This window comes from Arabidopsis lyrata, assembly GCF_000004255.2.
Source record: "Arabidopsis lyrata subsp. lyrata unplaced genomic scaffold ARALYscaffold_2, whole genome shotgun sequence".
Classification (NCBI taxonomy): Eukaryota; Viridiplantae; Streptophyta; class Magnoliopsida; order Brassicales; family Brassicaceae; genus Arabidopsis; species Arabidopsis lyrata.
In genome coordinates this window covers 16,082,858-16,103,702 of record NW_003302554.1, presented here as the reverse complement: position 1 = coordinate 16,103,702, position 20,845 = coordinate 16,082,858, and the positions used below count along the sequence as shown (strand labels likewise).

At 36.7% G+C, this 20,845-nt stretch overlaps 5 protein-coding genes and 1 long non-coding RNA gene across 6 annotated transcripts; 4 read left to right on the top strand and 2 right to left on the bottom strand.

Annotated features, from left to right (window-relative positions):
* The first annotated feature begins 4 nt into the window (after positions 1-4).
* LOC9325020 (protein STRICTOSIDINE SYNTHASE-LIKE 12) lies at positions 5-2,138 on the top strand. Its single transcript, XM_021010027.1, has 3 exons — positions 5-475; positions 761-1,030; positions 1,378-2,138. Exons 1-3 carry the CDS (start codon positions 243-245, stop codon positions 1,853-1,855), a joined length of 981 nt encoding a protein of 326 aa, XP_020865686.1. The 5' UTR covers positions 5-242; the 3' UTR covers positions 1,856-2,138.
* Positions 2,139-2,673: 535 nt separating this feature from the next.
* On the top strand, positions 2,674-5,029 carry LOC9323583 (protein STRICTOSIDINE SYNTHASE-LIKE 11). The gene is made up of 3 exons (XM_021010026.1): positions 2,674-3,033; positions 3,892-4,161; positions 4,429-5,029. The coding sequence occupies exons 1-3, from the start codon at positions 2,798-2,800 to the stop codon at positions 4,904-4,906; spliced, it is 984 nt and encodes a 327-aa protein (XP_020865685.1). The 5' UTR covers positions 2,674-2,797; the 3' UTR covers positions 4,907-5,029.
* A 737-nt stretch (positions 5,030-5,766) lies between these two features.
* Positions 5,767-7,235, top strand: LOC110231119. The gene is made up of 3 exons (XR_002334216.1): positions 5,767-5,811; positions 6,621-6,689; positions 6,793-7,235. It is a non-coding gene; the product is annotated as an uncharacterized LOC110231119 (long non-coding RNA).
* Positions 7,236-8,287: 1,052 nt separating this feature from the next.
* LOC9325019 (serine protease SPPA, chloroplastic) lies at positions 8,288-12,745 on the bottom strand. The gene is made up of 13 exons (XM_002887472.2): positions 12,344-12,745; positions 11,951-12,134; positions 11,719-11,856; positions 11,249-11,419; positions 11,067-11,170; positions 10,748-10,815; positions 10,118-10,284; positions 9,958-10,027; positions 9,475-9,629; positions 9,249-9,354; positions 8,994-9,081; positions 8,769-8,912; positions 8,288-8,666 (listed from the first exon to the last, which is right to left on the bottom strand). The coding sequence occupies exons 1-13, from the start codon at positions 12,743-12,745 to the stop codon at positions 8,433-8,435; spliced, it is 2,031 nt and encodes a 676-aa protein (XP_002887518.1). The 3' UTR covers positions 8,288-8,432.
* Positions 12,746-13,080: 335 nt separating this feature from the next.
* LOC9323582 (uridine-cytidine kinase C) lies at positions 13,081-17,232 on the top strand. Its single transcript, XM_002888909.2, has 12 exons — positions 13,081-13,245; positions 13,622-14,002; positions 14,131-14,245; positions 14,514-14,709; positions 14,876-14,989; positions 15,109-15,282; positions 15,433-15,627; positions 15,731-15,853; positions 15,941-16,053; positions 16,185-16,308; positions 16,419-16,640; positions 16,874-17,232. The coding sequence occupies exons 2-12, from the start codon at positions 13,666-13,668 to the stop codon at positions 17,090-17,092; spliced, it is 1,932 nt and encodes a 643-aa protein (XP_002888955.1). The 5' UTR covers positions 13,081-13,245; positions 13,622-13,665; the 3' UTR covers positions 17,093-17,232.
* A 234-nt stretch (positions 17,233-17,466) lies between these two features.
* On the bottom strand, positions 17,467-20,808 carry LOC9323581. Its single transcript, XM_002887471.2, has 5 exons — positions 18,772-20,808; positions 18,520-18,667; positions 18,281-18,428; positions 17,972-18,190; positions 17,467-17,861 (listed from the first exon to the last, which is right to left on the bottom strand). The coding sequence occupies exons 1-5, from the start codon at positions 20,426-20,428 to the stop codon at positions 17,622-17,624; spliced, it is 2,412 nt and encodes an 803-aa protein (XP_002887517.1). The 5' UTR covers positions 20,429-20,808; the 3' UTR covers positions 17,467-17,621.
* Between the last annotated feature and the right edge of the window lie 37 nt (positions 20,809-20,845).

Below are 20,845 nucleotides of genomic sequence, written 5' to 3'. Positions count from 1 at the left end.
GGAATAATTATGTGAATCATATTCTCAAGCAAAGCTGTCAAATCCCCAGAAAAAGAATTAATCCATTTATTTACGGAACAATAGATCTTCTTTTTTTTTTTTTTGGTCAACGTCAAAAAAAGAAATTTCTATTTAGTATTTACCTTATTTTCAAATCAGACCTATATATATACATACACACACACAGAGATTCGTGTACTAATTTTACTTTCATAGACTCAAAAATTAAGATACGATATATAATGGCGTCGTTTGTCTTTGTGATTTCTCTTCTTCTTCTCTCTCTTTCGTCCGCTGTTTTCTCCGATGACGCGTCTTTCCAGAAACTTCCGGTGCCGGGAAAGAGGTCAGGCCCTGAATCTTTCGCCTTTGATTCCACCGGCAACGGATTCTACACCGGAGTCTCCGGTGGTAAAATCCTCAAGTACGTTCCCGACAAGGGTTATGTCGATTTTGCCCAGATCACAGAATCCTCGTAAGTTTCTCTCTCGTGTTCTTGGTTTCTTAGGATCTCAAAGATTATAACTTTTGATGATTTTTATAGTAATTGTTACCGTCTCATGATTTTTTCTGAACTGTTATATATTGTAACAAAATATTTGTATGGCTGCAAAAGAAATTCAATGATATTTGATCGGAGCTATAAGCTCTGTGATTTTATTAACAGATCCAAATATAAATCTGTCTTCATAAGAAAAAGGTTATACATAGATATTTTCTCGTTATATATAAATATTTTTAATTGGTTTGATTACTTTAGGAACTCGGCATGGTGCAACGGAGCACTTGGAACCGCTTTCGCAGGAAAGTGCGGTCGACCAGCGGGAATAGCCTTAAACAGCAAAACAGGTGATCTCTATGTCGCCGATGCTCCATTGGGTCTTCATGTTATCCCTCCCGCCGGAGGTTTGGCCACAAAGCTCGCCGATAGTGTTGACGGAAAACCCTTCAAGTTTCTAGACGGTCTTGACGTTGATCCCACTACCGGCGTCGTCTACTTCACTTCCTTCAGCTCCAAGTTTGGTCCCCGGTAAAATTGTTTTCCTTAGCTATACATATTTAATCATCTATAAGAAGACTATAACCCAATTATGAACGAGTTATTATAGATAGGCAATAGTACAAATTACATAAATAAAGCTACAAAATCCTTCTTCATTTTTAATAAAATCTAGTACATAAGAAAGAAAGTAAATATTAATTTACAAAACTATGTTATATAAAAAAATAGTTCTTATGTTTACTACTAGTTTTTTCAAGTAAATTATGATAGTATTTTTTTCTTTCAAAATCAACTTTTAAATGCTTATGATATAAGATAAGATAATGCATGTTATTTAATAGGTGTACTAAATAATTGTTGGTTATGCAATGTAGCGAAGTGTTGATCGCAGTGGGATTAAAAGACGCGAGTGGAAAGCTCTTCAAATACGACCCAGCGACCAAAGCGGTGACTGAGTTAATGCAAGGACTAAGTGGTGCGGCTGGTTGCGCCGTGAGCTCAGATGGTTCGTTCGTGGTGGTTAGCGAGTTCATAAAGAGTAACATCAAGAGATATTGGATCAAAGGACCCAAAGCTGGAACTATTGAAGACTTCTCAAGTCTTGTCTCGAACCCCGACAATATCAGGAGGGTAGGTTCTACCGGAAATTTCTGGGTCGCCTCAGTCGTGAACAAGGTTGTCATGCCTACCGACCCTAAGGCGGTCAAACTAGACGCTAATGGAAAAGTGCTTCAGACCATTTTCCTCAAGAATGAGTTTGGGAATACTTTGCTTAGTGAAGTCAACGAGTTCAACGGCCATCTTTACATCGGAACTCTTACTGGACCTTTCGCCGGAGTCATGAAACTTTAAATTGGTGATTACCAATTTTGAAATCGTGTTGAAATGTCTCTTTATATTTCAACCATAATAAACTTATAATATCACCTCAAATTTCCTGCTTGTAAGGTGGGTGACACATTTGTTCGGTGATTCCTTGAATAGGCTAGCTACTACTACTTAATTGTTTCCAATTTTCAGAGAGATAATCTCTAATTTTTAAGGCTTTGGTCTTCTTTGTTTCCCTTTTGTTTACTTAATAAAGACGACATACAATCAAAAACAGATAAGTATTTAATTTATACTTAAAAATAAACATAATATATAATTTGTTATGTACACACTTACTCAATTGCTCCTAAGTTTTTATATACACGTTACGTAGATAAAACCGTCATTATTCATTCTTATATCAATAAAGTAAGATACTAGAATGCGGCCGATTTATATAGGTACATCCATATTGACCATTTCAATGTCGTAAAATCTTGAAGGTGTGAATGGTGGTGATGTTAAAGAAAAAAGTGTGCGGTGTCATAAGTTGGGACAGTTTATTTGCACGATCATCATTCTACACTGTCAAAAAATTATACACAAACCATAGTAATTTCTTATGCATGATAACAAAAATGGAAAGTAATGCGATTGCTTTCCATTTTTGCAACCGCATTTACAAGTGAATTAAGAAAACTAAATGTCATAACATTTACTCAATTGCTCCTAAGTTTAATGTGTATCTTCTCATCAATCTACTTCTAATCAAGCGTATTTGTTTCCTTTTATATATTCAATCAATTACTAATTTTAGTTTGATTTGTTTCTATAAATACTTTGTCTATTGTCATCTTTAGAATTACAAAAGAAGATATGTCAATAAAAGGACATGTTTTTTTTTTAAAGTACATTCCAAAAATAAATCTATAAATACACATACAGATTACAGATGGATAACAAAAACACAACCAGAGAAACATTATGAGGTCGTTTGTCTCCTTGATTTCTTTTCTCCTTCTTCTCTCATTTTCTTCATCTGTTTTCTCAGCCAAAGAGTCATTTCAAAAGCTTCCGGTGCCAGGAAACAGAACAGGCCCTGAAGCTTTCGCTTTTGATTCCACCGGAAAAGGATTCTACACTGGAGTCTCCGGCGGTAAAATCCTAAAATATCTTCCAAGGAAAGGTTATGTCGATTTTGCCCAGATCACAAACTCTTCGTAAGTTTCCAAGATCATTAACTTTTATATAGTTATGCTTCTTTTTTTTTTTGTCACGCATATAGTTATGCTTCTTATGATTGGAATTTAATGATATCAAGAGCCTGATACGCACATCAGAATTCTTTCCATATACTACATGATGATGCTACGAATCTTTTCATATTTTTATGGTAAAATAACCTTATCTTTTCATGAAACATAAGACAAAGACGTAAAAATAAACTCGAAATCAGATCTGACACGTGATACACATTGAGATAACTTTGTTGTCAAAATACAAACCTCTAGAGTCAATCATGTTATGATCTCCGATTCAGATCTGATACACTGACATGAGATATACATTGAGATAACTTTCTTGTCAATATACGAACTTCAGAGTCAATCATGTTATGACCTTAAGAATTATGATTTCGTGCTCTAGAGAACTTGCCAATCAGAAATAACTGCAACCTACTTTTTATTAATTCATTAATTGAATGCCCTTTATTTCCTTTTTTCATTCGACCTAATTTTATTTATTTATAAAACTAGTATACTCATATAATATTCAAAATAAAACTTGTTGATTAATGTGTAGAGCCAGAGGATAGATGAATGTAATCTTCTTTCATTTATCGGCTAACGTTAGCAAATCAAAGTGTCCTTTACGGTATAACAAAGACTAAATCCTCCTAAACAATCAATCTAACAGACTAACACACGCTAATATTAACATACGCATTGCTGTCAAATACGTGTGGAGCTATACAGATATAAGATATTAGAACCATATTATTAACTATGTATTTATTTTGTTTTTTTCGTTTTCGGTTTACCTTTTAAATATTAACAAAATTGATAAATTTATTTCAGGAAGTCTTCTTTGTGCGACGGAGCACTTGGAACTACTAACGTTGGAAAATGTGGCCGACCGGCGGGAATAGCTTTCAACAGGAAAACAGGTGATCTTTACGTCGCTGATGCTCCTTTGGGTCTCCACGTCGTTTCTCGAGGCGGCGGTTTGGCTAAGAAGATCGCCGACAGTGTCGACGGCAAGCCCTTCTTGTTTCTCGACGGTCTTGACGTTGATCCCACTACCGGTGTCGTCTATTTCACTTCCTTCAGCTCAACATTTGGCCCTAGGTAAAGTTTTATTTTCTTCTATGTATAAATATAAATACACATCACCTGAGTTATATAAAAAAAATTATATATATATATATATTCGCATCATATAATCTATGAAGAAAATATATATATTTTCAATAGAAATCATCGCAACGGAACTGTTATCTAAATCAAATCAATTTTTATTTTTCATTGCTATAACATAATAGTTAATAAACACTTCTGTTAATTAAAATTTCTTTTGTTTAGTAATACTCATTATATTGGTTATGATGCATACAGCGATGTCTTGAAAGCAGTGGCAACAAAAGACTCGACCGGTAAGCTCTTCAAATACGATCCATCAAAAAAGGTCGTGACTGTATTGATGGAAGGTCTAAGTGGCTCAGCCGGATGTGCCGTTAGCTCAGATGGTTCGTTCGTGCTGGTTAGTCAGTTCACAAAAAGTAACATCAAAAGGTATTGGATCAAAGGAGCTAAAGCTGGTTCTTTTGAAGACTTCACCAACTCGGTCTCGAGCCCTGACAACATCAAGAGGATCGGTTCTTCTGGAAACTTTTGGGTTGCTTCGGTCGTGAACTCAGCCACCGGACCGACAAACCCTTCGGCGGTTAAAGTCAGTTCTGATGGTAAAGTGATTCAGACCATTCCCCTAAAAGATAAGTTTGGGGATACTTTGGTTAGCGAGGTTAATGAATTCAGAGGACGGCTTTATATCGGAGCTCTTTTTGGTCCTTTTGCCGGAATTCTTAAGCTTTAAAGTGAAGAATGACAGTAGTCGGGGTTTTAGAAATAATGTAAATTGTATCGAAATAAGGTCTTGACGGATCCATGTACTATGTTCATGTTGATTCTGTTCAAATATATATGATTTTCTTAAAAAGATGGTTACAAATTTCAAGAAATAATTTAAAAGAAAAAAACAATGAAAAACGAAAAAAATCCATTATTTAGTTTACCAAAAAAAAAAAAAAAAAAAAAAAATCCATTATTTAAAATTCAGAGTAGCTGGAGAACTGGTCGGGTTCACGTGAGAAAGAGACAACGGAAATGATGCAAATTATTCTTAACAAAACGAAATGCTAAATTTTAATAGTGGTTACTGTAAAGAAAAGAGAAAAATCTTGCGACTTCGGTCAAAAGGAGCATCCTCAGCTAAGGAGATTGCAGAAATTGATAGAAAGGCTACGAAGAAGATAATAATGTTCATAGAGGTCTTCATTATTGTTTCTAATAGAGAAAGTACATATATATATATGTAAATGAGAAAATTAGAAATAAAGGATATCTACTTAAAAATTTGTCCATATATCCTTTCTTTTTGTAGATTGGTCAAATAGGTTTTTTGAAAATAAAAAACCCAATTTTACCCTCATTTTCTCTCAAAATTAATAAAAATTGATTTTAAAAATAAAACTATGTAATGTATTTACTAAAATTAAATAGAAATCTAAACCTTCCACTTGAGAAAGAGTCTCTCAATCACCTAGACCTAATTAACTGTTTTTTTTTTCCCTGTCGTAGATGAACATGTCGAGGTGAAACAAAAAGGACCCTAGTCTCTCTCAAACGAGCCCACCGCCGTATCTCCACCGACTGCGTGTTTTCCGGCATTGTTGGTCCTCCGGTGTTCATCTGGGCAACGATTGAAGACTGAATCAATAGGTACGTTGCTCTACTCTTTTTTGTGATTGAAATTATGTCTTTTTCTCATCTCAAGTCACAATTTTTGTTACTCGTTTAGAAATTTGCGTTCATATAAACAAAAATTAGATTTGAGACTTGTAGATCGATGTGAATCTTTTTGTTCTCTCGATTTAGTTGCAAGTCACAATTTCAATTTGCATGTAGAGTTGTTAATATCTTTGAATTCGTGAAACTCGATTAAAGGTTTCAATTTGGTGAGTTTTAAAATTCCAAATTTAAATTGAATGTAGATTGAATAAGTCTTTCGCTCTTTGATTCCAAATTACAATCGAAGTGATCTTTTTGTTCTCTTTTTGATATGTTTAGTCCACTATTTGTGTGTGTGTGTGTGTCGTGAGTAGCTCAAGTACGTGTCTTCTTTTTTTTATTAGTTATAGGTTTTGTCTCTTGTAAATCTTCTACATCTAAGTCAATTGTAAATCTTTTTAGCTAAAGCCATCCACATATCGTCATTGGAAATATTTCAATTGCATGTAGATTGATTAAGTCTTCTATCTCTTTGATTCATGTTAATGTATATGTGTTTGTGTTGGAATTCATTGATCCTTCTTGAGCTGTTTAGATATTTGATTTTAAACTCTCAGCTCTTAAGTTTATGAAATTAGAATTCTTTTGTGATCCTTCTTGAGCTGTTTAGATATTTGATTTTAAACTCTCAGCTCTTAAATTTTGACATTGTGAAGCTCTTAGGTTTATTTTAATATCAAGTGTTTTGTCTCTTAATAACTTTCAATATTTGATAAAGCTAGTTTGTTCTCTATTTTCAGGTTTTGGATCTACATTACATCAAAGGTTATCAATGGAAAACAATCTAGGAAGCACGAGTAAGACATCAGGTTCTTTAACATACTAATTTTTGTTTGCTAACTGCAACTATGCACTATAATTAGTCATCACTGTGAATGGTTTTATTTACATATGTTTGTTTTTTATGTGCAGCCACTACTAAGGAGTTTCCCAAGCGTCTTTTCGGACATGGTAAAGAGCCTGAAATTGAGAAAATTAACAACAGCTGCAGATTATCGATACTTACGAAAATCAAAGATGCTTTGCCACATTGAGTGCCATATGCTTAATCTAAGCATGGATTTGATAAACGATAGGAACATCAAAGAGGCGCGCATGAAGATTGATGTAGACCTTTGGGAGGCTGCTCATGATCCTATCTTAATTGAGCGAATGGAGAACTATAAACCTCCACATCAATTGTCGGATATCCTTGAAATTGATTGAGATTAATTAGCAGTATGGTTTTTTTTATCGTGCAAACAGATTATGTACTAGTCTTGCGACATGTAGTTTGTATGACCTTTGTTTTTTTTTCCTAATTATTTAGGCATTTTATGAAAGTAAGTTTCTTGAGTTCGTCTCTAATATCTCCTTTTAGCTCGAGCAAGATGATTTTTTGTTCTCCACTACTTCTTGTGCTTATCTGTTTTATACGTGTTCTACTCATGTATAATTTGATCCATTACAAACTTGATTATGAACACAAACATTAGAGACGAACTCAATAACAAAAAATGATCATAAGTAGAATTGAATCCATAGTTCAAAACTAAACCACGAACTTAACTAATACTAAATCTATAAATCAAAACACAAAAAACAAAAATATAAGTTTAAGTGAATGTTATACTTAAAACAGCAAAACGAAAATTATTAGAATAAAATCAAAAGTGGTGGACTAAGACGTGTAGGATTAAGCCATGTAGCTTTTTAGGGTTTAGAAAACGTTTTAGGTTTTAATCTTAGTCTAAAAACGTAGACAACAACTTCTACATCTTTTAGATCGTAATCTAAACAATAAATATTCATTTAAATCGTAATCTAAAAAAAATATTTTGTTTCCTTTTCTAAAGATTTACTTTCTATATTTAGAGCATTCTAAAAATTACAGAAATCGAAATCTGCAATACCGTAGAATATACATTCTAAACTCAGATTACAATTTCTAACGATGGCAGAAGATGTAGAAATTATTAGAACGTCTATTCTAAAATATTTAGAACATAGAGAAAAACGTAGAATGCATGTTCTAAATATTTTAGATTTATGATTTTAGGATTTCTAAAATTCTCAGAACAGAAATCTTATCTGAAATACGTAGAATATGTACAAAAATGCAGAATACACATTCTGAGTTTCGCAGAACTCTAGAAAACGTGTTCTACCAAAATTAGATGAAACTTTATCTATCAAAAAATCAACTTTTTTTTAAACCAAATCAAAAAAATTCCACTTCAAATCACTTCTACTCTTGTATATCTACATGTTTTTATGATTATTTTTTAAAAAAACATTTAGATTAGGGTGTAGGGGTAAAATCGTCCAAACTGATAATCTCACAAAAAAGGTGTATATGGACAAATTTTTAAGTAGATATCCTTTATTTCCAATTTTCCCTATGTAAATTAGCTGAAACTGTAAATAATTAAGACTTGAAACTTGTTTCACATTAACTTCATATATTTCTTTGGTTTAAACTTGATATCAGTTTTAGTTTCATTTATGAAGTTTGACTTTAAAGATGCTTCATTTTAGTTTCATTCAAATGAGATTCAGTAATAGTGTCGGAATCATCGGAGAGAGCTGAGGTAATCTTTAAGCAAATCAATGATGGGAGTTGCTAAAGAATCTCGGCCAAGTTGCTGAAACATGATCCCGTCCATTCGAGCTTGAACTCCCTCGGTGATTGTTAATTCATCGAGCAGTCCTTTTAATGTTCTATCAACTCCAATCACCGAGCTTCCTATACCGCTCAAGATATCTGGTAGTGATGTAGAAGGTCTTGAAAGCTCAACAAGAGTTACCTGTATTTACCACAAGAAAAAGCAAAGTATAATATCATCTACTTTTAAGGATTTGTTACAAAGATGAATTCACTGAAGCAATAGAGAGTTTTAGAGGCAAACCTTCTTATTAAGAGGAATATTAGCTTTCTGCTTAGCGATGGCTATAGCTCGGGACAGCCCGCCGAGAGCATCTACTAGACCACGAGAATGAGCATCCCTACCGGTCCAGACTCTGCCTTGTGCAACTTCTTCCATCTTGTCGACCTAGGAACATGGTAAGAAGAAATATTTAGTCTTGAAAAAGCATAAGAATACAAGAGAGAAATACTAGATTGGACCAAATACAGGCATCGATCTTGATAAGGCTGCTTTATCTCGGAAAAGCTGGTATGCATGCTGTGCAGACTTCTCAAACAGTTCGGCTTCCTCTGGCCTGTTAACATAATTTTGTTTTTATTGTGAATGAAAGGAACATACAGATTCTCAAAGAGCAGTTTCGAGGATCGAAATTGACAAAAAGTAAAAAACCAAAATGAAGTCTTAGACAGTTAGAGCCTAACTAGGGAAAATCGTCGAAATAAACAGAGTGAGGTCACTCACTTAAAAGGTCTTTCCTCAGCCCCCAGAAGCTCAGCATATTTTCCTCTAGATATAGTTTCCTTGTTGAAGCCTATCTTTTCATATAGTTTGGCCAAGGTAAATCTTGCTGCAACAACAAGAATAAACAAAAGCAATCAAGCATGGCGAGGGTGGGTGAAAGAGATCGTTTGTACAAAGATTCAGAGCACACAGATTTCTCTTTGGCAAGTAGAAAAAGAAAGATCACCTGTGACAACTCCAATTGAGCCAGTTAATGTCAAATTTTCAGCAACAATGGTGTTTGCAGCCATTGCCATGTAGTAGCCTCCACTTGCTGCCACATCTGACATTGACGCGATGACAGGTTTTGTTTCAGCCAGTAGTTTGATCTCCCTCCACATTCTGTGTACCATTACGAATTATGAAGTTTTCTAATAAATCCTAGAAAGATATATCCAAAGCTATTTAAATTCAAATCCACACATGACCTCTAGGTTTGATAGATATTAATTTGCAAGTTACTAGATGCTCAATATAGCGTTCTTAATCCATTCTCTTGATTTAAACGATAGTGCTTCAACATCTAACCTCCCTTGACGAAAATAATATTAAAAATGGGTCTGCGTCCATCATGTTATAAGGTGAAACCAAACTATCCATGAAATGTTAAATCATACGAGCATATTGTCGGTATAATCATACAACACTGACCATCAATATAACTACTTACAAATCAGAAGCGAGAGCATCGCCTCCTGGACTGTCAATTCGGATGATGGCAGCCTTAAATTTTTTAGACTCTTCAAAAAGACAGAGGAAATAAAGTTCTGAGCTGCTGTTGAAGAACACAACAGCACACTTGTAGATGAAAACGTACAAAACAGACGTACCTCTAACACTGCGGATCTTCTCAATTAGTTGTTCTGCTATGATAGCTGAACCAGGAGTGCTTAGCGGACCCTTAACCCGAGAAATGCTTCCCCCTGCTCTAATAATAGCTATTTGGTCTCGACCGCCACTTAGACCAAGAGTCCACTTCTTAACACCTGAGTATTTCCTGCATAAAGTATTTCAATCGAGAATATCTTGATGTTACTAGTCTAGCCTGTAAAACTGCATGAAGCTAAAAGCGAACCATAAAACAATATTCAAAATCTTTCCTGGAAAGTTTATATACAAGTAAATAAGAAACAAAATACTTAAAGTCTATTAAGTATGCATAGCACCATTTACATAAAAAATCGCAAAACATCTATTCCTCCCACAATGAGAAACAAAGAAGAAGACATCTATTCTGCACTTTGTTGAATTACGATCTCGAGTCTGTACGGCCACAGGGTTTACATTTTTCCAAATCACACCAATTCTAAATCAAGATTACCCAATAATGCAGGAACCACCTAAGAATCATTATGTATACATTACCTAATAGTATACGGCTTAAGCCAAGAGTACTGCACAGATAATAGCTCTAGATTCAGTAAGCATCAATTTGACAATTCCATATAGTAAGAATTTACTTGTAATCAACAGTAGGAAGCTTTTTGTCTTTTTCGACTCCAAGCCTCTCTTTCAGCATCGCTATAACCTGCAGTCAAAGTAAATGATATAGATCAGCAGGAGTATGGAGCCGGAATCTAATTCCCTTTTGTGTAGATTTTTAAGGGAATCTTTATAAGTAACTAATCCATGCCAATATTTTGAGCGTATACCAAAAGATCCAAAAGGAAAAAAGTTCATGATAAAGGACTGAATAACAAGGATCATCACTTCTGGCTTCTGGGATTACGTAGAAGATACTGAAGCCCATCTCCAATAAGAGAATAGAAATGGTATTACCTCATCATCATATCGAATATCCTTTATCAGCCCCTCTTCCTTTAGCTTTTCGATTTCGTAAACTCCTTGATTGATGAAATTTTCAACATCTTCTCGCTTTTTTCCTGCATAGTTCTAAGCAGAAGCCATTCAGGAGAACTAAAATGTTATAACCATAACAACATTGTGAACAAATCTAGCACCTGTTGAGTCAGAAACACCATCCAGCCAATTTGCATATATGTTATCAAGAAGCACACTCAGCATCTCATAATTTTCCTCAGATATATTTTTTCGGGAAAGCTGATCTCCAGCACTTTTGTATTTTCCAATCCTTTGTACTTGAGGTTCAATCCCCACTTTCTCGAAGACACCTACATTTTTGAAAAATAACTAGTTCACGATAAATGTGCCAGTTACAGCTTTGTATATACTGGAATCCGCTTTAGGACCTTTAATAACGAATTAACGAGAACAGGGAGTTGAGATACAATCACATTAAAAACCAAAAGAGGCCGAGTAGCGGTTCAACAACAGCTTTCTTAACAAATGAAGGATGGTCCGCACACAGTATGAGTGCATACGGTTTCTTGTATGATAGAGAACCTTGAAAGGACATTTAATGACAACTTTTGAAGTGAGAAATTGAGCCAAAGAAGAAACAATCCCTTACCTCCAAGAAAAGATGCTTGAACAGTCAAACCATACAGAAAGGAATAGGCACTAGGTGGGGCATAGAGCTCGTTGCATGCACATCCAAGATAAAATTCCTTTAGTCCACAAATGCTGATATATCCAACAATGAATTTACCTAACAAAGATGTGTTTGATTAGCTCAGAGAAAGCATGTATAAGCTAGAGAGCGAGTGAAATAAACTCTGATGTTCAATAGATAGTGTAGTTACCTGATTTCTTAAAATCCAATATATGCCTTCGAAGTTCTTCAACCTTTCCCCACCCACAACTCAAAGGATCAATGTGAAGGTAGACTCCAGCAATACGAGGATCATATGCCGCTTTCACAAAATTTTCTGAGAGTTGAGGCAGAGAAAGCCCAGAATTGAAACGGCTCTTTAGCTGATCAGAGATCTGAACATAAAGAAAACAAAATTCAATCTCAATCTAACTGTAGATCATACATAGAGTATAGCGATATAACAAGAATCCCAATAAGGAGTTCTACTCCCAAAGGAGATCACAACAAAAGTAGCCTTCCAGGTCAACCAAGTTCACTATAAATGCTACCGGAATCAGAAATTTACAGTCCTACTACTAATATCAGCGTCTACGAACGAAACCTGGCCGCGCAATGTCATGGTCAAGACGCTTCCCTTACGAACACGCTGCCATGGATAAGCAAATAACATCCGCAACTTCACAACAAAAATCTCCCACGCGTTCCTATTCTCATACTCCATTTCTCCGGTCGGATAGTCCTCATCTTTTTTCCCAGAAACTCCATCCAGCAGCTGTTCCTGCTTCTCTTTCTCCATCTCCGTCGAGGAAGCAGGTGAATCGTCGAAGGCACGAGCCGAGAATCTCCGATTGTACGGAGAACGAAGACGAGGTCCGATATGGGAAAATTGGGGATTCACGAGGAGAGGTCTTCTGTATAAAGCCGCTGCTGAGACCAGTGACCTACTACTGCTGCTAAACCTAGGTATTACATGAGGCGCGTGAAGAAGAAGTAGCTTCGCCATTGTTTCTCTCTCTCTCTCACCTGCGAAATTTCCAGAGGGAGAAAAAGAAAGAGAGAAGGTATAGTTTCTTCCACGTCGTCACTGCTTCACCGTGAGTGACGTGTGACGGTCAAAGTCGTTACGTGGACTAACGGCTCGCAATGGTTCACTAATCTAATTTCGGTTTAGTTCGGTTCATTTGAATCAGAGCCAAAGTATAATTTGTTTTAATTAATATCATAAATGTTCGGTTTGGTCCAAAGATTGATGAACCAGGTGAATCAATCAATAACCAAAGAAAATTCAATTTTTAAATGAATCTGGTATGATTGGTTTAATGTTTGATCTCTCTAGTGATTTCTGATAAGCTTCCGTCTTCCTCTTCCATCATCTTCTTACTCGAGCTACTTGACTGCTACGAAAATATCTCCAACTTATTCTTCACTATCGCTTCTGGGTTCCAGAAAATATGGAATAATCTCTGGCGACGTTTTTCCCCGATTTGACTCTTCTTCCGTTAGGTGAAGTTTGTTTAAAGATTCTCTCTTTGACGTCTCTAATTTGTTTACGATCAGATTCTAGATATTAGCTGTTGAGTCTTTGTTTGATTTACTCGTCTTGTTCGCGTCGCTAAGTGTTCTAGAAGTCGTGTTGCAGTAATATTCAAGCTCAAATCTTGCATTTGGAGTGTGTTTTTTTTTTTCATCACGCATGTCAATTTCTTCCACAGAATCTGATGAATATTGATCGATCTTGTTAAATTGAATCAAATTTCTGCTCATAGTTTGATCCGATTAGACATATATAGTCGTAAGCATCTGTAGTTGATAAAAAAAATCATTTTTTTCTTACTCGTATCGAATTGATAACCGCAAATTCTTGTCTTTGTCTGTGCAGTTTGTAGCTTCCAGATTTTCTTCTTCATTTGAAACTTTGGGGCAATGGTGCTCGATAGTTCTGTTGCTCTGTCGCCTCGCCGGCGGCATGGCCTGTTGCGGGATCAGGTTCAGCTTATTAAAAGAAAGGACTCTGGAAGATATGAAATAGTTCCAATTGAGGATCCATTGTCTTTTGAAAAAGGTTTCTACGCTGTTATTCGTGCTTGTCAATTATTGGCTCAGAAGAACGATGGGCTCATTTTGGTTGGGTTAGCTGGTCCTTCTGGAGCTGGCAAAACCATTTTCACTGAGAAGATCCTCAATTTTATGCCTAGTATTGCTATCATTAACATGGACAACTATAATGATGGTACTCGTGTGATCGATGGAAACTTTGATGGTATGCACCTCTATGTTATATCCTTCTTGTTATGGGTTGATTCAGTCATTCCTTTCTTATGTATATAATCTGATATAAAGAGCATGTGTCTGAAAAATGTTTGCGATTTTTTTTACATTTTGTTGCAGATCCACGGTTGACTGACTATGATACACTTCTTGACAATATACATGGCCTAAGGGATGGAAAACCTGTTCAGGTTCCAATATATGACTTTAAGTCGAGTTCTCGAATTGGTTACAGGTATATATTTTCCCGTTGGTGCAAACTCGTAGACAGACGGCAGTATACTTGAATTCCTGGGAACCACTTGATTTAATGATGCCTGACAAGCAAAGTGATTACATTAATTTCATGGTGTTCAGCCGCCCTTATTATAAATGCTCCTCGTTTACATCTTTTAGGGAAAAATTTGTTTTCGGCACATTAGTTCGTAGTATTCAGAACAAATGTTAGTTGATAAGAGCTACACATCTGCAATGACTCAGCAGTTTCTTCATGCTTTGTATAGAACGCTTGAGGTGCCTAGCTCTCGCATTGTTATTCTTGAAGGCATATACGCTTTGAGTGAGAAACTACGGCCTTTGCTCGATCTTCGTGTCTCTGTCACTGGTGGAGTGCATTTTGATCTTGTCAAGCGTGTTTTGCGGGACATTCAACGTGCTGGCCAGGAACCTGAAGAAATTATTCATCAAATATCTGAGACGGTATTTACGCTGATCTTTTACTTTTGTGTCCTGATTAATTTCTCTTGCTCCCATCCTTAATGTTTGGATTCGCTTCAAACATGGATGAAACATGAAATGATGACTCTTACTGTTTGTTTTGCGTCTTTGGACAATAAATTTCGCCTTTGTGTTTTTCTCCAACCAGGTTTATCCTATGTACAAGGCGTTTATTGAACCTGATCTGAAGACAGCTCAAATTAAGATCCTCAATAAGTTTAACCCCTTCAGTGGCTTTCAGAACCCAACATATATTTTAAAGGTTACAGCATTTATTTAGTTCAAACGTGTATTATGATGGCGTTTAATATGATCTACAACTAGCTGTATTACAGCAGCAATAGTTTCCCGGTTGGAGTGAGTTTTGTTATTTTGTTGCAGTCAACAAAGGCTGTAACACCAGAACAAGTGAAGGCAGCTCTGTCTGAAGATTTCAAGGAACGTACAGAGGAAACTTATGACATCTATCTGCTACCACCAGGCGAGGATCCTGAAGCATGCCAATCCTACCTCAGAATGAGGAACCGGGATGGAAAATACAATCTCATGTTTGAGGTTTGGCCCATACCTGTTTCAGACTTTTTTTCTTCTGTGTGAAACACATTTTTAAGGACAGATGGGCAGATACTTTTTGATCTCATATCAAAGCTGAATGAATGGGTTGTTGATTTGATGAATGATTACCGCTCTGTGTATTGCTTTCAGGAGTGGGTTACAGATCGTCCATTTATTATATCACCCAGAATAACTTTTGAAGTTAGTGTTCGTCTTCTCGGAGGATTAATGGCACTGGGTTATACCATTGCATCAATCTTAAAAAGAAAGAGTCATATCTTTGATGGTGACAAGGTAATTGTGAAGACTGATTGGTTGGAACAACTGAATCGGACATATGTTCAGGTAATATCTGCTTCTCTTGCTCTCTCTCTCTCTAAGCGTTTATGCTGTCTTAAGGGTGGTATTTTGACATTAATGATCAAGTTTTTCCAACTCTTTTATGAAGGTACAAGGTAAAGACCGTACCTTCGTCAAAAATGTGGCAGACCAACTTGGACTGGAAGGTTCATATGTTCCACATACATATATTGAACAGATACAGCTGGAGAGGCTTGTGAATGATGTTTTGGTATGAGCTGTTTTTATTACACACAGATCCAGTTAATTTTGTCATGATGGTAATTTGATATGTTTGGTCTCCCTGGTCATGTTTCAGGCTTTGCCAGATGACTTGAAAACAAAGCTTAGCTTAGATGATGATACAGTTTCTAGCCCTAAAGAAGCCCTCTCAAGAGCTTCTGTTGATAGTAGAATGAAATATCTTCACGGGTATCCTCTAGTCTAGTCCCTTCTCCATTATTTGCTAAATCTGAGAAAAAGACAGAGTCTAAGAATAGAGACAACATATGTTAAGCCACGGAATCACCTGACTTGTGTGTAATGATTGCACGTTTTAACAGCGGTGTATCAAAGTCTTACACAAACCCAAGACACAAAGCCTTGCCTAACTTGACAAGACTTGCTGTTAACAATAGAATGTTAGATGCCAGAGCCCCTGCTTCACCGGCCACTCTTCCAAATCAGGTAAAGTGGTCTCTCTGTTTTTCCCCCCGAGATCTTTCAAAATCTATAGTTCTGTTGTTGCAAAGTGATACTTTGGCTTACAGTTCAATCAAACATATGGTGTTCTATAGGGTTTTATCACTCAGCTTTCAGACCAAATATCAACACTGAACGAGAGGATGGATGAATTCACATCTCGCATTGAAGAGTTGAATTCCAAAATCCCGAACAGGATAGCTGCTTCAGGTAGTCAACATAACTTGGCATTGCCAATCGAAAACGGTAATGGGTCCGTCTTATCGCTCTCCTCATCCGCATCTCAGCTCGTAAGGGAATCTCCTCTGATGGAAGAGGTATGTTAACCAACTCTCCAAAATCAGAATCACATATGCTCAGTTTCATTTTTGATTGCTTCACTCCAATAGACAACAACAGAGCATCAGATGCATCAAAGAGAGCTTTAGACTCGATAGAAACAGAGGATGGGTCTATCCATGAACATAAGATAGAGAAATCTAAGCTCACGATTTGGAAAATAATTCATTTCTCTTCGTGACTTTATAATGTTTTTTTATCATCTGAACAGGTCATACTCATTGCTCGTGGACAGCGTCAGATAATGCTTCAAATGGACACACTGAGCAATCTTCTTCGGGAGTATGTTGGAGAAAGGTCTCGCATAGAGAGACTCGACAGCAACAGAACAAACAGTAAAACACAAAACCTCGAATCCTCTACTGTACCTATTCTTCTTGGTTTGGGCATTGGCTGTGTGGGCATTTTTGCCTACAGTCGTCTGAAATAGTTGCTGTAACTGTGAAAAACCAGGCTTCGTGATAGTGGCAATGATGTAAATAACATGGTTTGGGATACGCACTGGACAAATTCAGTCTTGACAATGTAACATGTACCAAGAATAAAAGACTGATTCGTTTTACATTACCAGTTGGAAAATCTTAATACTATTTTTCTGGTTGAAGAAAATGGAGTCTACAATGAAACATGAGGCAGTAAGAGTAATTTGTATCATTATCCTAATACACAGTAGAAGAAGCAAGTTCTTTGGCATCTTCAACAACTTGATCATAGTCTGCCTTGAATGACTCTTGAATCTTTGAGTTTAGTTCTCCTTTCGCAGGTTTTGTTAGGACAACCAAAGTCTAGGTTCGTTTGTATCGGTTTAAGTTTCAATCCGGTTCTTCTTTGTCCCCAAATCAAGTGAAACCGTACGTCATACAAACTTCATTGAAATAACGTCTTACTACGTAATTCCATGATATACGTCATACAAACTTTAATTATATTTCACATGTTTGCAAATTATGAGGAGATCCCTAGAGTCGAGCACCCAACTGGTTCGAAGTGTCTATCGTTGAGCCAAAAGCTGAGACTTCAGTCCGGTTATTAGAACATAAGTAGTTCAGTGACTGTAGCCAAGATACCAAAGATGGCTTGCGAATCACATCGTCTGACTCAGCCACTTGACCATACAACTCACCAAGCACCATGTTCTGTCTTTCTTTTGGTAACTTTATAATTAGTTGCGCCAATGACTTCATAAGATATGGCAACACCTGAACCAAAACAAAAAATGTATACGAAGACAGAGAGAACATTAACGTATGAGCAAAGTAACCATCTTCTAGTAGCTCAAGTAGATGAGTATGAGGAAAAAGAAATTTACTTGTATATCAACCAGAGAGACAAGTCGCAAAAGCAACTCAAGAATTTGACTACCAGGATCAGACTTTCTTCCTTGCAAAGAATTGGTGCTAAATGTAGAAGCCTTCTCAACAAGGCTGTGAACAGAATAAAATATAGCAGGACTTCCTGCAGGTAGATGCCGGACCAAGGTTGCAACGCCGGAAGCTAAACCTTCAAAAGGTGTGATCTCAGGGTAAACCTGCAGTTATTTCAACCAATCATATACACATTAGTAATAATAATTAAACAGAAATACGTTACATCCATTCTTCTTTTTTTGCTTAGGTACCTCCAAAGATCGTTGCATGTAATAGAAAACAAGGTGTTCTTTGAGTTGATTTCGTTCGCCCTCCTCTAAATCTTTTGCTGATGAGAGAAATGCTACCAACAATGTATGAGATGCTCGCGCCACTTTTCTGTTAGGATGTCCAATATATCTAGCCACATAATTGTTAAGGAATAGGAAAGATAGTACTCGTAGTTAAGTAAAACAGAGTGAAAGACTTCTCGATCTTTTCTCTAGGATACAAAAACATGGTTGATGCAACCACTCCCCTGAAGTCAGAAGCAGATAACCGTCCAATGCAAGTTGGGATTACTCGAAGATAAAACAGTATTCGAGATGTCTGTACATCATCTCTTGACCATTCATATTTAATCCTTTGCGTAAACAAGTCTGCAGAACAAGAAAAGAAAAAAAAGAGATTCCAAATCTTATTAATGTAACAGCCAACAGAAAATTGTGATATTGAAATTGCAGAAACAACTGATTTCTCAAACCTCTCGGAGTCGTCAAGCTATTATAGGAAGGAATGGACTCTACAAATGAAACACAAGGAGCATCATTCTCCTGGACACATGAAATCACCTCTCTAATTGTCTCCATGTATTCAGGTAAACGAATATGTCTGAAATACTCTACACAGGAGAACGAAACTAATATCTTAACTGATGTCTCCATTTTTCTTTCTTTAGACACTATTGGTTTTAGCCATTGTTTCGTAACAGCTAGCGCAAAGACGACAACCATAAGGAAAGATGATTCTGCAATTTTTTCTATGTCTCCAAGCAATGTATCTTCTATACCACGAAGCAACAGAGCAATTTGACGGTGCTGTAAGTAGAGATTTTGACAGAAATCCCAAGTCATATTCTCCACAATATACTTGTTCTCTTCACTTGCTGATATATATTGATTGCAGAAAGCCCCAGTTATGGCCCCTGATTCCTTGAAAAGAACATTAGAGAGATGCTTCCTGACCCAAATGAGTCTTGGTCCAATAGGCTCTTTGCCAAAAGCTTTGCAAAATGATTCATATATCTGGCCTAAAGGAAATACCTGAGTTAACAATGCAGAAGTGAGACACAAAAGCAGAGGAGCAGAGGAAGAAACAGACCCACATCGAGCCAATGCTATAGCAAAGCACTTCAACAGAGGACCTTCTCTCTGAATGGTTGGAAGTGTAACAATACCATTAGACACTAAAAGTTGAGCTACAAATTCTATTCGCTTTTCAGCTGAATTTCTTAGTTTAGAAATCTCAAAACTCTGTGCGCCATTACTGAATCCTGCCGTGGAAGCTCTCAGTACCCCAGCTGCTGCCATGAAGACAGCGAAAACAGTATACTTTTCCTTAGAAGTCTCGAGAACCTCGTTAGCAAAAAGAGACATCTTGTTGATATAATTAGACCTCATATAACCTGACATAACCCACTCGATCAAATGAAGAACCATCAGACCATGAGTGACACTGCCACGAGGACCCTCGTCTTTTAACCAAATGCCAAACAATAAATCCAATAGTCTAAGGTAATGAACATCCAGCGAAGAAGATAAAGCATACCCAATTCCTGCAAGCAGTACAGGAACAAGTTCTTCTTGAGATCCCACCAATGAGTACTCTTCTTCCAAAAGCCTGCATAACAATTCCAAGCATAAGAGTTTCAAGTCTCCAGACAGAGAAGGAACACACGCAAAGGCACCAGAAACCAGAACGCTCTGCGCTACTAAAGTTGGCTGGAGATTACGCCTGTCATCAACAACACCACGAATGGCCTGAACCGCTGAACCAACAAGAGCTTGAGACGGTCGAAATGCTTTCCTAATCCACACATAGAGTAGTCTGAGAACAAGTGTGTAAGAGTCAGACGGAAGAGATACATCTTCTCGTAAAGCTAATATGGATATAAGTAGCTTTGCTTGGGGATCTGCGACATGGATAGTGGAGTCAGAGCTAACCAAAGCTCTCAAAGCTTGAAGATAACGTGTATCAAAGTTATGGTTTTGGAGAGATTCACGAATCTCAGACCATGCTTGAATAATCGACCTAGCAGATGGAGCAGAATTTTGCTGCACTAAATCACCAGAGACACTACTTCCACTCACAGTCCTTAACCATTCTTCAAGGAACAGACTGTTGTTAGCTTTTCTCGCCATATTTACTAGGACTAATTCAGTAGATTCTCATCAAGTATTAAGCCCTAAATCACGATAGATTATGGATTGATTCAGAGCTGAATAAACCCAGAAAAATCGTAAACAGAGAAGAACGAAAATTCAGCATAAATTCATCGAATAGACTCTTCAAAACACACAAACCCAGATTAATAAATAAGCGACGGAGTCGAACAAAAGAGCTTCAATTATCAACAAATTTCTAGCCAAAGATTTCTCTCGGCCTCTCTCGTAGTTTGTAGATAACAACAAGAAATCGCCGGCAAACTAGATAAATCTGACTAGTAGTTAGCCGTGACGGAGTTGCAACATTTGTTTGTGGTTAAGGATAAACCAAATAACACGAAAACCGGCGATAAAACCGCATGGTTCGAAGTAAACCAGCTACGGGATTGTTAA

Excerpts from the sequence above, each read along its gene's own strand:
- LOC9325020 (XM_021010027.1), top strand. The coding sequence starts at position 243 with ATGGCGTCGTTTGTCTTTGTGATTTCTCTTCTTCTTCTCTCTCTTTCG. Across the intron at positions 476-760 it reads GCCCAGATCACAGAATCCTC|GAACTCGGCATGGTGCAACG; the intron begins GTAAGTTTCTCT and ends TGATTACTTTAG. Across the intron at positions 1,031-1,377 it reads AGCTCCAAGTTTGGTCCCCG|CGAAGTGTTGATCGCAGTGG; the intron begins GTAAAATTGTTT and ends TATGCAATGTAG.
- LOC9323583 (XM_021010026.1), top strand. The coding sequence starts at position 2,798 with ATGAGGTCGTTTGTCTCCTTGATTTCTTTTCTCCTTCTTCTCTCATTT. Across the intron at positions 3,034-3,891 it reads GCCCAGATCACAAACTCTTC|GAAGTCTTCTTTGTGCGACG; the intron begins GTAAGTTTCCAA and ends AATTTATTTCAG. Across the intron at positions 4,162-4,428 it reads AGCTCAACATTTGGCCCTAG|CGATGTCTTGAAAGCAGTGG; the intron begins GTAAAGTTTTAT and ends TGATGCATACAG.
- LOC9325019 (XM_002887472.2), bottom strand. The coding sequence starts at position 12,745 with ATGGCGAAGCTACTTCTTCTTCACGCGCCTCATGTAATACCTAGGTTT. Across the intron at positions 12,135-12,343 it reads CCATGACATTGCGCGGCCAG|ATCTCTGATCAGCTAAAGAG; the intron begins GTTTCGTTCGTA and ends CTTTATGTTCAG. Across the intron at positions 9,082-9,248 it reads GCTGAGGAAAGACCTTTTAA|GCCAGAGGAAGCCGAACTGT; the intron begins GTGAGTGACCTC and ends TTATGTTAACAG.
- LOC9323582 (XM_002888909.2), top strand. The coding sequence starts at position 13,666 with ATGGTGCTCGATAGTTCTGTTGCTCTGTCGCCTCGCCGGCGGCATGGC. Across the intron at positions 14,710-14,875 it reads TTCATCAAATATCTGAGACG|GTTTATCCTATGTACAAGGC; the intron begins GTATTTACGCTG and ends TTCTCCAACCAG. Across the intron at positions 16,309-16,418 it reads CGGCCACTCTTCCAAATCAG|GGTTTTATCACTCAGCTTTC; the intron begins GTAAAGTGGTCT and ends GGTGTTCTATAG.
- LOC9323581 (XM_002887471.2), bottom strand. The coding sequence starts at position 20,428 with ATGGCGAGAAAAGCTAACAACAGTCTGTTCCTTGAAGAATGGTTAAGG. Across the intron at positions 18,191-18,280 it reads ACATGCAACGATCTTTGGAG|GTTTACCCTGAGATCACACC; the intron begins GTACCTAAGCAA and ends AAATAACTGCAG. Across the intron at positions 17,862-17,971 it reads TCTCTCTGGTTGATATACAA|GTGTTGCCATATCTTATGAA; the intron begins GTAAATTTCTTT and ends GTTTTGGTTCAG.